Here is a 15710-nt window from a genome sequence, read left to right as displayed (position 1 = left end):
ATCAGGAATTGAAGTTCATCACAATCGTCACCCCTTCTTACTTAACCATTCCCATTGGATGTCATTTCCTTCTCTACCGATCTTGATTTTGATTTTTAATGGGAGAGAAAGAGAGTATAGTGACAATTTTGTAAAGGTGTGATTTGATAAACGGAGGTAAATAGCTAGTATAGCTGAGGGTATATCAATAACAGCCCCTGACCATTTTAAAAGGGCAAGATTATAAGAAATAAGTGACAACTTAAGATCTCTGTTGAGTTATAGTTCCTCCCAATCTCACTCATTCTCCTTCTCTTTCTCTTCCAGAATCTACAATCGTCAAGATCCACTTCCAGATTGACTGATCATGTATGTTTTGGCATCAAACTAAATATTGCAAATCTATTTTGGATAAATTTCATATGGAAAACACTAATGCTGTCTCAAGTGCTACTGATCTGAATGAAAAATTATAATCTAAAGATAGTGACATTATTTTCCATTTGGGCCTGTATGGTACTAGGATCATCGATAGTCTACAGTATTAACCTTCACTAGTCTGGTTATATCCTTTGCAATTAATAAGGTTTCTTAGTATATGAATGCTCTTCGTACCTCCTATTAGATTGATTTTAGACGTATTCTACGTTACTTAAATGGTTCATGATCTCATGGTATTATTTTTCACAAAAGTGGCTCGATTTCACAATTACATTATTTTTCAAATGCTGATAGGGGTGGAGATAAATATGACTAAAAATCTAGAAGAGGGGGTAAATTTCATCAATGGTGTACAACATTTGTCCCATTTCACAGTTTGGTGTACAACCTTCATTTTGTCTCACTAATATGTACGACCTTATAGGTGACCTCCCACTTTGGTATACAACAGGTAAAAATGACCGGTCAATGCCTGGTCAACGTGACACGTCATCATTTTCATTCAAATCATTAGTCAAAGTGAGACCCACAAATTATAAAAAAAAATTAATTTTTATCATTTCTCTTTTTTACCCCTCATCTCTCAATCTCTTCATCTTCTTCCCTCTATTCAATTCTCTCTTTTCAAATTTCTTTCTATCTCTTTAAATTTCTTTCTCTCTCTAACCTCTATCTCTTAAAATTCCTCTCTCTAACCTTCTCTATTTCCAGCATTACAACAAGAGATGGTTCTTCTAATAATTGAAACAAACGGTAAACAAATGTGTTTTTTTATAGTTCAGAAGATTACTCTGTTAGGATTAAACTCAACAGATTGCAAAAAAGGCCGATTTCACTCGTAAACCTCATATTTACTGCTGTCTTCTGCTATATGATTCATTACTAATGAAAACATCAGTTGGCTAATCCTCCTTATTGATACAGATTGAAAGCGATTTTAAGAAGGTTTTAATCGTAAACCAACAAAGAGTTTCTTCTCTAGCTAAACTAGAAGGAGTGAATCCCAATAATAAGGTATAAACCTCGGTTCTCAAAGAGAATAATGTTTAATTGATAAAAGTTAGTTCATCCTTACAAAAATGGGGGTTTAAATACTTCCCCTAAAGATAAGAGAAAGGATAGGGACTACCCCTACTAGGGTTACAATAAGGCTAACAGCAAAAGGGTAAAATAGGTAATACGCCCCGACAATCAGTACAATGGTACAGGTACGGATTGTCAGGGTTGTTAGGTGAATTATGTTGAAACACCTTTCCACATAATTTTGATTTGACAAAATTGTTTAAGTGTAATTAAAAAATATTCTAAACACACTAAGTTTAAATGCTTTGATTTATTCTACTAATGTGTTTGTTCAATGTTGAGTTAAATTGTTTATAAGACACAAAGATTAAAAGGCCCAAAGCCCAATACGGAAGTCAAAGCCCAAGTCAAACAGTTTAAGGCAACTCGGCCCGCATATGTCAAAACGCTATCGTTATGTACAAAACGCAGCTCAGCGGAAGAAGGATCTAGAAGACTTTCATTAAGCAACTTCGGGACGAAGCTGCTGAGTTGATTCGACAAAGAGTACAAGATAGCAGCTGAGCAAGAACAACTTCCAGACAAAGTGTTTCCACTTTGGGTAAAGTTCAGAAGACACAGAATGTTGTCTAGTTGACCTTACCATAAATGGAGAGACATTCTGCCGAGCTGACCAAAAGCTGACCGAGGACAGAAGATACTCAAATCTGATTGGCCGAGAGCTCTGAGCAAGACTGGGTGACAACGACAGGAAGCCGTTTCCCTCCAACGGTTATTTCGAAATTAGAAATGACCGATGCCTCAGACGTCTCTATAAATAGAGCCCTTCAGTTGCTTCATTCGACACAGAACTTGATCAAGCCATTACGCTGACCAAAATTCTACTCAAAGTTCTGCAAGAAAAAGCAAAGCAATCTTACACTAAATTTCATATCTTTTGTGTAAAAGTCTAGAGTGATTATTCAATCATCTAAGGTGTCTTAGCAATCGTTGTTTAGGACAAACACTTATCATTTATAGAGATTAGAAAGGAGAGGCTGAGTACTCGGTTATAGTACTCAGCGAGAGATTAGGATTGAGTAGAGGTGTAGAGGAAGGTACTCTTGTTATACTCAGTTTCTAAGATTGTAAAAGGTTTGATGCTCTACCGTTAAAGAGCTCAGTAGAGAATTCGAAAGCTCGGAACGTGTTCCGGGGACAGGACGTAGGCTTAGAGGCCGAACCTGGATAAATCTGCTGAGTAACATATTTCTAACCTTAAACTCCTTTATATATCTATTGCTTGCTTAAACAAAAACTGACCAAGTAAAGAGGTGAAGCTGAGTTGTGCGCATTGAATATCTGAGCTCAGGAATAGACTCTAAGTGCTATCTCCTGACTCAAGTAAAGAAACTGACCTAGTCACCAGTTGACTAAGCCAGTATCTTGCTATTCACTAAGCGCCGCTGTTAAAACCTTTTTCTCACGAAAAAGAAGTATGCCCTAACAAAATTTTTTAAATAGTTCCTAACCCCCCCTTGGAACTATACTTGTAACGTTATAAGGGACCAACAAGTGGTATCAGAGCTTAAAAGCTCACTGTAAAAGGTTTAACCACCTTGAGCTGATCCCCACCATGGGCGAAAACAACACTCGGTTTCTCCCAGGAAACCAAACAACTCAGATCCTACCTAAGGGGCTGTCCATTACTCGGCCTCCCCTATTCTTCGGGTCTAACTATACCTTCTGGAAGAATAAAAGGGCGGCCCGGTCGCACTACGCGTCCCCGCTGAGCGAGGGTCCGGGGAAGGGTCCCACCATAAGGGTGTACTGGGGGCAAGCCTTCCCCTACCAATTTATTTGGCAAGAGGCCGCTCCTAAGACTCGAACCCGTGACCTCTTGGTCACACGACAACAACGTTTACCTTCTGGAAGAATAGGATGAAAAATTTCATTCAGGCTACAAATATGAGTGCCTGGCTATCCATAGTCCAAGGTCCATTTGTACCTGTCGAAGTTGTGGCTGGCCAAACAGTTGTTAAAGCTGAGGCCAAATGGACAGAGGATGATCTCAAGAAGCTACAAAATCACGCTTCGGCTATAAATATGCTTCACTGTGCGCTTGATGCTGCAGAATATAATAAGATATCAGGTTGTGAGTCAGCACAAGAGATCTGGAAGAAGCTGGAAGTCACCTACGATGGAACCAATAAAGTGAAGGAGTCCAAGGTGAACCAGCAGATGAGATTATACGAGCTGTTCGAAATGAACGATGATAAAAGTATATCCGACATGAATGCAAGGTTTACAAACATCATCAACGAGCTCAAGAGACTTGGTAAGATCTTCACCGAGGAAGAACAAGTTAAGAAGATTCTTAGGAGTGTTCCTAAAAACTGGCAAGCAAAGAAGACAGCTGTTGAGGAAGCTCAAGACTTAACCACCTATAAATATGATGAACTCATCGGCTCACTGCTGACCCATGAGATCTCGATGAAGAATTTCGAGGTGAAGGAAAAGTCTGAAGACAAGAACCAAAAATCTCTTGTCATGAAAGCTGACTCCACTGATGGGAGCTCAACAGATGATGAGTAGATGGCTATGTTCACCAGGAAGATGAAAAGGCTGTTAAAAAAGAATGACAAATATTCTAAGTTTGATAAGTATAAAGCTGAGTCCAGCGATAGCAAATACAAGAAGGACAACTCAAAGCCCATTACATGCTTTGAATGTCATCAAACTGGCCATATTAAGTCAAGCTACCCCACGCTAAGGAAAGAAAAGAAGAACGATAAAAAGGCAATGGTGGCAACATGGAGCGACAGTGATGAGTCTTCATCATCAGAAGCTGATGCCACTAAGTCAGCAAAGATCTGTTTTATGGCTGACGAACTTACTGAGCCGTGCATTTCTGAGCATGCTGACCCTTCCATTGCATCTGACGATGAGGAGCAATCAAATGAGGTAATATCACTTCCCCAGCTCAGAAACGAAATGGGTAATGCCCTGAGTGACCTCTATACACTTGTCAAAAAGTGTAATAAGAAAATTAGAGCACTCAGCAGGCGCTGTGACGAGGTTGAAGAGGTCAAGCTAAGTGACCTCAGATTCCTTCTTCAGGACAACTCAACTTTGCATGATAACATGGAGATCATACATAAGTCTGTCTCTGAAGTCCAATCAGATTCAAAGAAACTAAGAAAGGACGTCACAAATATCCAGAACCAACTAAAGGTTCAAAACAAAAGAAATATTCCTCTGAATGCTCAGTACCGAAGTACTGGTCAGCAGAGATGGAATCCCCAGCGGAATGTCCAGTGTGACTTCTGTGGGAAGAAAGGACACACCACAAAGGTGTGCTGGCACGCTCAGCACTAGGGTGCTGACCAGTCAGTGAGAAATCCTAAACGGAAAGTCAGCTGTGACTTCTGTGGAAAGAATGGCCATACTGTCCAAGTATGTCGCCATAAAATAAAATATGATGCTTTACCTGTTGAACCTAACAAGCAAGGACCCAAAAAGAATTGGGTACCTAAAAGTAACTAGTTACAATGCAGGTAAGCCTGAGGTGTGCTGAGAAGTCAAAGATGTGGTATATTGACAGCGCATGCTCGAGGCACATGGCTGGTGATGAAACTCAGTTCATCATGTTTGAGCGTAAACGAGGAGGAAGCGTAAGTTTTGGAGACAACAAAAAGGGTAAGATAGTAGGGTCAGGAACCATCGGAGGTAATCCTACTATTGAGTCAGTCTCCCTAGTCAGCGGACTCAAATATAACTTACTCAGCGTAGCTCAGCTATGTGACAATGGGAGAAAAGTTATATTTGATGCTACTGGATGTAAAATATACGAGGGAAAAACAAATGAGTTAATTTTAACTGCCCCTCGGATTGATAATGTCTTTATGCTAGACTTAGAGAAAAAGTTTTCAAAAACTGTATGCTTAGTTTCAAAGGAAGAAAATTCCTGGCTATGGCACATGAGACTTGGTCATGTAAGCATGGACCTCCTGGCCAAATTAGCAAGAAAGCAATTGGTTGAGGGACTGCCTGAACTTAGATTTGAAAAAGATCAATTATGCCATGCTTGCCAAGCTGGAAAACAAACCAAACAATCTTTTCATAGTAAAAATGTTGTCTCAACTAAGCGTCCGTTAGAGTTACTACACTTGGATCTCTTCGGTCCAGTCCAATCGCTGAGTCTGGGTGGAAGAAGATTTTCCTTGGTCATTGTAGATGACTTCTCTCGGTACACTTGGGTCATCTTGCTGAGTAGCAAGGATGAGACCTTTGAGACATTTTCAAATTTGGTTAGAAAACTTGAAAATGACAAAGTCCTAAAATTGGCTCACATCCGAAGTGATAATGGTGGAGAATTCAAAAACCAACAGTTTGTTGAATTCTGTGAAGCCAGCGGCATTGACCATAATTTTTCTGCTCCTAGGACGCCTCAACAAAATGGGGTTGTTGAAAGGAAGAACACAACCTTGGTTGAAATAGCCAGGACAATGCTGAGTGAGCATAGGCTTCCAAAGTACTTTTGGGGAGAAGCTGTTAACACAACGTGCTATATTCTTAATAGGGCTCTTGTTAGACCTATACTAAAGAAAACCCCCTACGAGCTTTGGAAAGGACGAAAGCCCAACGTTGGATACTTTCGTGCCTTTGGCTGTAAATGTTTTATTTTAAACACCAAAGATAGCCTAGCTAAATTTGACTCAAAAGCTGATGAAGCTATCTTTTTAGGCTACTCAACAAACGAACTCAAGTTTTAGAAGAGTCAGTACATGTTGAGTTCGACGAAACTAACCCTGTGGGAAGATATCTGCTGCTGACCGAGGATGATCCACACTCAGCACCCGCTGATCAAGATACAGCCGCTGAGTCATTCCCACAAGGGCTGACCAAAGGTAAAAGTGAACCAAACATTATTTTCACTGACCAGTCTACACCTGCAGAGATTGTTGAAACACAGACAGCACAAGACATCAATCTACCCAAGGAGATAAGGATTCCAAGAGGGCACTCAGAGAGTGCAATCCTTGATGCCGCTGAGAATACCCTGATGATAAGAAATCAACTCAGGAGATACCTCAGCAACGTAGCTTTCGTCTCAGTTCAGGAATCTAAGAACTTCGCTGATGCTGAGGAAGATGAATTCTGGATGAGCGCAATGCAAGAGGAACTTGACCAATTCAGAAGAAACGATGTATGGGAGCTAGTGCCACATCCAAGGAGTCAGAAGACCATTGGAACAAGATGGGTCTTTCGCAACAAGCAGGATGAGCAAGGAAACGTAGTCAGGAACAAAGCAAGGCTTGTAGCTTAGGGCTACAGTCAGCAAGAAGGTATTGACTACGGTGAGACCTTTGCCCCAGTGGCAAGGCTAGAGGCTATTAGGATTTTATGCGCTTATGCAAGCTATATGAACTTTAAACTGTTTCAAATGGATGTTAAGAGTGCATTCCTTAATGGAGTTATGAACGAGGAAGTTTATGTTAATCAAGCTCCAGGGTTTGAGGATCCTAAATTCCCAAACCACGTTTATAAACTCAAAAAGGCTCTGTACGGCCTCAAGCAAGAACCACGTGCTTGGTATGAGAGGCTGACCAGTTTCCTGCTGACTAGAAACTATGTCAGGGGCAAAGCTGATACAACCTTATTCATTAAGAGAAAGGGTAAAGATACCCTGCTGGCTCAAATATACGTTGATGATATTATTTTCGGTGCTACTAATGAGTCAATGTGCAAGGAATTTAGCAAGCAAATGCAGACTGAGTTTGAAATGTCGATGATGGGAGAACTCAACTTCTTCCTTGGACTTCAAATCAAACAAGGGAAAAATGGCATCTTCATCAGTCAAGCTAAATATGCCAAGGAGATATTGAAGAAATATGATCTTGAAAATTGCAAGCCAATATCCACTCCTATGAGCACTGATACTGTCCTCTCCGCTGACGAGAATGGTAAGTCGGTAGACAGCAAATTATATCGAGGTATGATAGGCTCTCTACTTTACTTAACAGTAAGTAGACCGGACATTCAGTTCTCAGTATGCTATTGTGCTAGATATCAATCTAACCCTAAGGAATCATATTACATAGCTGTAAAAAGAATCCTTAGATATTTGCAAAGCTCAGTGAACGCAGGTTTATGGTATCCCAACACTCATGGCTTTACACTCGTTGGATACACTGATGCTGACTATGGTCGAGACAAGCTAGAACGGAAAAGCACCTCTGGAGGATGTCATTTCTTAGGAAGCTGTCTTGTATCCTGGTTGAGCAAGAAGCAGGCGTCAGTAGCCTTGTCTACCACTGAAGCTGAGTACATTGCTGCTGGTCACTGTGTTGCTCAAGTCCTATGGATTAAGCAACAGCTTGAAGACTATGGTGTTCAAACAAAGACAATTGAGGTTTAATGTGACAACAAAAGTGCAATTGATCTATCAAATAACCCAATTCAACATAGCAGGATGAAGCATGTCAGCATAAGACATCACTTCATTAGAGACCATGTACTCAAGGGTGAGATAAAGCTGACCTATGTCCCAACGGATGAGCAGCTTGCGGATATCTTCACGAAGCCACTGGCTCGTGAGCAGTTCAGCATAATGAGAGAAGCCATTGGTATGTTTAATCCTCTTCAGTAAATTCCTGTTATAAATGTAAATTTATGCTGAGTGAATTACTACGCTGAATGATTTATGCAAATGCATGCTGAGTGATTGTTATGCTGAGTACTTAACGCAAAATATATATCAATACTAAGTAAATGTGCACACCGAGTAGTAATCTCAAACTGAGAAATCATCCTTTTATATACTACTGACCACTCAGAATATAAAACGCTTAGTATTCTAAACGCTGAGTGTTAGATCCGTTGCATTAAATGCAAAAGCACGCGAATAGCCACCTAGGATGACGTATGCACCGAATGTGTCATAAAAGCCAGGATCTTTGTCAATTGACAATCCCAAGGCAAAACTGACACATGGATTCGATAAGATCCACTCTTCACCGCTATAAATAATGGGTAAACCCCCATTTTTTATTTTCTTTACATTTACCGAATTCTCTGGCAAAGCACTCTCTCTCTAAAAACTCTCAAAGCTTCCCAATCTTTTTCTGAAACTATGACTAAGGTCTCCGTTAACATCTCCGGTGCCGGTCACCCCAAGACCAGTTCCGATGAACCTTCCAGGCAAGCTACTTCGCCTGAAACTACAAAGGTCACTACGCCGAGCAAAGGCAAAGCTGGCCAAGCCACCTCATCTAAGGGAAAGCCGACCAAGGTCAGAACCTACACCAAAGTTTTCGCAGACGTTAGAGAATGGAAGATAGACTTCTCTAGATGGGTCTCAGAAGCCTTCGTAAAAACTGAGCAACCATTCTGCGAATGGATATCGAAGAATGGCTGGACCGAGCTGTTCTCCATTAGAGATCACACCTACCCTGACCTAGTAAGGGAGTTCTACCACAACCTCCGAGTTGCCAATGATAACCAGGACTACCTGGTAACTGTGGTAAAGGAAAAGACCATTTTTATAAACCCTGCCTATCTTGCTAACTTGCTGAAGTTAAAGAATGAGGGAACAAAACTGAGGCGGTCTGGGGATCACGAAGGAACTGGGTACAATACCACCTTCTGCAAGCCCGCTGGCCACTCTGGCGAAATCTCCAGCACCTCAATGGGTCAGCACCAAAAGATGGCCCACTATCTGCTGACCTACTACATTTATCCCAAGATCAACTGCACCACCTCAGCAACGAATTTTGAGCAATGCTTCATATGGCATATGCTGACATACAAGCCGATCAACATGCCAGTATTCTTGATTGCTGGCTTCCAAAGGAGCACTGGAACTCTCAGGCTGGGCTCGCTCATCACCAGAATCCTCTTAGATCATCAAATTGATCTATCTGAGGAAACTAAGGCAAGAGGATCTGAGATAACCGCTGCTTCGCTGAGGGCTTTAAAGTACAATCAGCCAATTAAGAAAGGGAAAATTACTGATGAGGCTGATGAGGAGTCAACTGTCCCAAAGAAGGTCAAAAGGACAAAGGCTCCAGCTGCCCGAAAGAGGAAAGCTGTTGGGACTCCTTCAAAGAAGGTTGAGCCTCAGGCCAAGAAGCCTAAGTCAGCTGCTGAACAAGGTCAGGAGAGACCTAAGTCAGCTGAGAAGAGAAGCAGGCAAGATGAGCCTGAAATAGAGGAAAGAACAGATGCTGATGAGCAACCTTAAAAGAAACAGAAGTCTTCTACGCTGACCCCTATTGATGCTATCCCTACTGACATCGTTGTTCCTGGTGATTCTCACTACACATAGTGTCAAGGAACTGAAGCTGAACATCAAGAAGATGATGTGCAACTGGATGATCAGTTCATTGCACAAGTTGAGGAAGAGTTAGATGGCAATGATGAAGAAGATGATGAACAAGGAGAAGAACACAGTGATGATACTGACTCCGAGGAGACAGCTAGTGAGGTTGAAGCTGAGCCAACCAATACTGAGTTGGCTGCTGGAGAAGAACAAGAACCTGACCAACCCAATGTTGATCAAGAAGAAACTTCCCCCTCTCACTCAGGAGAGTCTATCCAAGCTGTCACTCCTCCTCGCAGAAGAAGATTAGTTAAGGCAAGTCAGAAGTCTGTCATTGACCTTCTTGTTCAAAAACCAACTGTCCCTGACCTCGTTATCCAGAAGCCGACCAAAGACCCTTTTACACTCAAGCTGAAATTTTTCAGAAAACAAACATCTTCTACTCCATCTGCTTCTCTTGAAAAGCAAGCCTCTGTTTCTTCACCAAAGGAACACGCCGACTTGAATGCTTCCGCTAACTCTACAAGCCAAATGGAGCAAATTCCCATCAATGCTGTTACTCCAAGCATTGTGCTGACTCAGGACATTCCTACTCCAGTCAGCACAGACAGCATTCGGATTACTTCTTCTCCAATCAACACTTCTGCCGATCAATCAGCTCTACCCGAGACTCAAGTGCAGATTGAAAACACACTTCCAGTCACTGACCATGTTATTTCTCTGACTCCTCTTCCAACCGGTCATACTGAGGAAACTAGGCAAGTTAATGAAGGCTCTCTCAGCTACTTGCATGCCACCGAGTCTGGTAAAAGAATCATCGACTCGGTGTAAACATTAATTAAAGACCTTCATCAAACCACTCCACCTGCTGCTGGGTCTTCTACTGTTGAGACAACTCAGCTCTCCCACGTAACTCAGCTTCTAAATGAAGTTAAGGGATTCAAGGATTTGCTGAGTGTCATAGTCTCCATTCAAGCACAGCAACCTAAGCAGGATTCCATCACAAAGCTGGCTGAGCTCCAGCTGACAATAGTTCAACACCTCAACACTCTTCAAGGTCAAGTTCAGACCTTGTCAGCTGCGAACACGCGATATGCAACTTCTGATAAAGTCAAAATGCTCTTTGCTCAGCTTCACACTGAGCAAATCAAGACCAACGAGCAAATGGTCTCCTATTCTCAATGCTCAGTGGAGCAAATTGGAGAGGCTGTTCGATTGTTGAACTTGAACAAACAAGAGATGGACACTGACGCCATGAAGCAAAATGAGATATTGTCTGTCACCAAACAAACCTTCAACCATGTACGTCACAGCAACATTCAACATCAATACTACGACTCAGCCTTACTGAAGACATTTCATCAAGTCGATGCTGGTCTGTTAGATGCAATTACCTGGATAGGTAAAACTCAAGCTTTCATAGTAAGCATGATCAGCGCTGCTGAACTCAATATACCCACAGAGGTCTCAGATGATGGAGTTGCTATCTTTGATGGCGTCAATGAAAGCGCCAATAGACTTAAGGTGCTGTCCATGGAACTAACCAGAGCCGTCTTAACCGACGCCTTTAGGATTCCTCCTCTCGATGCTCACAAAACGGGGGAGAAAGAACAAGCTAGAACACAGCATGAGCTTAGTCAGTCTAAGCAAAAGAAAAAGAAATAGATGTAGGCTAGTGATAGGGGTAAAAAACCCCTATCTTTGGGTACGGTTTTAGGACGGGTTTTAGGATTATTTAGTTAATAAGCGAGCATTTCTCGCATTTAAATGCTTTTGTGTGAGTTAGTTAGGAATTGGAAACGTTTTATTTATTTTTCGTTGTTTAGGCTCGTTTTATGACCAATTTAGGCAATTACGGCCAAAATAGCATGCATAGTATAATTCCGTTATCTTTTGAAGCTAATTGGTCTGTCAAAAGTCGCACCAAACGAAGCGTTTGCTCAAAATAAGCGATTGGAGGGTCAATTTAGCCTTTGGACTAATGTTATCTGGAGTTTCTGTACATGCGCAGGTATAAGTTCGGACAAAAAAGGCATCGACGGCAGTCGGCAAGCACGCGGGGGCATACCGGGCAAGAATGCTCGACGAGCGGGCCTCCGTAGGCCATGCCTGCTCGCCGAGCAGGCCCCTGGAGGCCTGCTCGGGTGAGCAGGATGCCTGCTTGCCGAGCAGGCCACCAGAGGCCTACTCGGGCGAGCAGGATGCCTGCTAGCCGAGCAGGCCGCCAGAGGCCTGCTCGCCGAGCAGGGCGCTGCTCGCCGCGAGCAGCTCGCCCTGCTCGGCGAGCAGACCTGCGGGAATTGGTCAAAAAGACCAATTCTGCCCCCACGATGCCACGACGGACCCCACGACTTCCTACCTGCATAAGGACACGAAAATAGGTCAAAAAGAGGGCCGAGCCACGCCTATAAATAGAGTTTTTCCAATGTAAATTGGTATCTTTTATCTTTGTAATTTTCTTAGCTTTTCATCTTGAGAAATCCTCTCCACCTCCTCCATATCCTTCAAACCTCCATTGAAGACACCTCCGAAGCTCCGTTCACCGAGGATTGCTCAAGCTCCATCCTTAAGTCCTAGGAAGACGCCTGCATTGGTAGACAGGTTCCCTGAAAGGGATTTTTCTTCTTTTATATTCTGTCTAGCCTCTGATACATGTTATGAATCCTAGGCTCATTGTAACTTCGTGACAATACTTTCATCTTTGATATATATTATAGTTCTTGTTCATTCAATTATTTTAATGCTTTAATCTCTGTCTTACGCTTTGTCTGATTGGTTTAACTCATTCGATAATCCCAAAATCAAGTTGGCACATATTGCGAGCTGAATCTGACCTAGTCAGTGCCTATAGGATTGACGACCCTATAGAAGATTAAGCCCAAATTGCTGAGCCTTAGAGCTAGTTTCGGCCTTACAAGGGAATCACGAACTAGGGACTTTAGGAGGATAGGTCGGGTTAATCGCCTCGGACACAAGTGACTTAGGTTTTAATTCAATTGCTTAAACAATCTATTTTCATTATCATCGTATCCCTTCATGTTCCTTCGGATAATTGCATTGGTAAAAGATCACTTAGGAGTAGTTTAACTTAATTAGGGGTAGAGTAACTTAATTAGGCATAGAATAACTTAGTTAGAATCAGATAACTTAGCTAGGAATAGTATAATTCAACCTAGGAGTAGATTAACTTAGAAAAACCAACTCAAAACCCCCTAAGCCTAGATAACACCTGAAACCAAGTAACTCGATACTTGCAGAAATAAATCTTGTGGACGATAACCTGGACTAAACCAGAAATTTATTACTTGATAATGACGGGGTACACTTATCCCTAAGATCGGCCTCGCTCCACAACCGCGCGAGGCCGCGTCAAGTTTTTGGCGCCGTTGCCGGGGATTTATTTCTTCTGTAATATCGAACCAAAGGTCGATTTGTTAGTTTAGGCATTCATTGTAAATATCTTTGTTTATATCGTCTATACTTGTTGATACAGTAAAACCTCTATATAGGAATACGTTTGGGACCGGACAATTTGTATAACAATTGGGAGGTTATTCTTATATAGAGTTTGGTACCCAAAAAAAAAATCAACACTTAAAGTTTATAAATTTAACAATAATAAGAACTCTCTAATTTTTATTATTCAAAAAGTAATTATGCAACGTTGTTTGACACATTGATTTATTTTTTATGTTCGCGATTACATCTTTAAGCTTGCGGGTACTTAATAACTCACTCGCATGAACACTTTCTTGTTGAATCCAAAACGCTTCTAATTTTTCAAGCATATTGAAAGCTTCTTGGGATGAAATTTTTTCTATTTCTACACTATCATCATCCATAGAATTATCTTCTTGCTCACTTTGCCTAATTGCGGCAACAATTTCTTCGTCGCTTAAAGTATAAGTGACCTGCTGCTCACTTGGATGGTCAAGAAATTCATTAATATCCATTACATTATAATAGTGAAGTTCTTTAATCTGTGCCCCCAAGTTTCCCATCACTCTTTTATTTTCCTCTTCAATTTCCTTGTCAACTTGTCCTTCATCAGCATCAAAAGTCTTAATTTTACAATGCTTAAAACAATTAGCAATTGTTTGTGGCTTCACATCAATTGACCATACATCAACTGCATTTACAATTCCATCAAGGATACTTATCTTTGCTGGTTCCAAAACACGATCTTCTATTCTTTTCAAAAGTTGGCGATTAAATCGTTGGTGGTAGTAACCTTTGAAATTTCTAATAATACCCGCATCACATGGTTGGATTTTGGAAGTGCTATTTGGTGGCAAGAACATCACACTTGTATGACGAAGTAGAGGAAAATTCTCTTTTTTTCCATGTGTAGTACAATTATCCAAGATAAGTAAAACATTCCTATCCATACGATTGTCAAACCACTGAAGCCATTCATTAAAAATTAAAAATGTCATCCATGCATTTGAATTTGCTCGATACTTGCAGTTGAGACTATCACGATTAATATTCTTGAAGCATCTTGGATTTAAAAACTTACCGATGACCCAAAGCGGAAGTTTGCCAGACCCATCAGCATTGCAACAAACAGCAACTGTAATCCGCTCTTTATTCTGCTTTCGTCCCTCTAATTGTTTTGTTGCAAGAGAGTTATCAGCTTGCATCCGATAAAATAACCCAGTTTCGTCCATGTTGTAAATGTCTTTCAAAGGCCATTTGTCCAATTCTTCTTTTATTTTTGGCAAAACAGCTTCAATTTTCTCCATGTCAACCGAACCACTCTCCCCAAAACGCCGAAAGGAACGAATTGCATGTCGTTGCTTGAACTTCTCTAGCCATCCATTTGAAAATACAAATGAGTATAACTCTTTTAAAAAATAATTGCCTTTCTCTTTTAATAATTCCCCACTCATATTGACATGCTCTTGATGGGATACAAACCACTCATAAAGAGCAGATTCCATAGCTGGATACTTCACCAATCTTTGATGTTTTGCACTTGGGTTCAACACCACTTCTTCTTGGAGTATATCTTTAGAACGTTTGAGTGTCTTGGATACTGTTGCTTGTGATACTTTCAGACCATGAGTATTTTCCAACCATTCTACCAATTGCTTTTGATTCAAATTGGGATTTGATTCTTTCATTTTGCACAACTCACCACGAATACCTTCCGTGAGATGAACTCGATTTTTTTCTTTTGGAGGCATGGTTGATTATTAAAGGAATATGAAATGGGGTCGCTTGAAATTGGTTTATATACACAATGTACAATAGAATAGATTAATAAAACAAATTAATGTTTAGCATATCAAGTCTACGAGTTTTATTTCCAATACCTAAAGAATTGGAAGAGTTTTGAGTTTAGTTTCCAATACATAAAGAAAAGAGTTTTATGGGAAAATGGTAAGAATTTATAGTTAAAGTTGGAATTTGTGTGCCAACTCATATTTAATCTCAATAATTTTTAAATTTTTTAATAAATTTTGTTTAAATCCTTAATACATATATACATTATTTACATAATTATTCCTATATAGAGGTATAGTTTCTAAAGGTGGGACTTGGATTATGTATAACAATTAACATTTGGGAGGTTATTCTTATTTATAACCGGCCCAAGTTGGGACCGAAATTTTTTATAACAAATTGGAGGTTATTATTATATAGAGTATTCCTATATAGAGGTTTTACTGTATATAATTTCTTTATACTTTTCTATACTTGTTCATATCTGTATACTGTTACTTATCAACTTTTGTGCTAGAACTTCACTTTTTCTCAGCGTTCTCTGATCAATGAATTGGCAAGAAAAAGTCGAGTGGCAAGCTCAAAAGTTTACTATCCCATCAAGACAATACATTCATGCCCTGGAGAATGAGGCTCCCAATCCCTCCATGGCCGACTTAAATGAGAAAATGGATATCTTGATGGCGAAACTGAGCCTCAACACCAATGAAAGTGTAAGTTTTGTGGGTAATCACCA

The 15710-nt window shown here is 40.7% G+C and overlaps 1 protein-coding gene across 1 annotated transcript; it reads right to left on the bottom strand.

The window, feature by feature from the left end:
- Positions 1-13374: 13374 nt before the first annotated feature.
- Positions 13375-14934, bottom strand: LOC136216772 (CENP-B homolog protein 2-like). The gene has a single exon (XM_066003332.1). It carries the CDS (start codon positions 14932-14934, stop codon positions 13375-13377), a length of 1560 nt encoding a protein of 519 aa, XP_065859404.1.
- Between the last annotated feature and the right edge of the window lie 776 nt (positions 14935-15710).

This window comes from Euphorbia lathyris, chromosome 2 (assembly GCF_963576675.1).
Source record: "Euphorbia lathyris chromosome 2, ddEupLath1.1, whole genome shotgun sequence".
In the NCBI taxonomy this organism is placed as follows: domain Eukaryota; kingdom Viridiplantae; phylum Streptophyta; class Magnoliopsida; order Malpighiales; family Euphorbiaceae; genus Euphorbia; species Euphorbia lathyris.
This window is presented reverse-complemented; position numbering and strand designations above follow the sequence as displayed.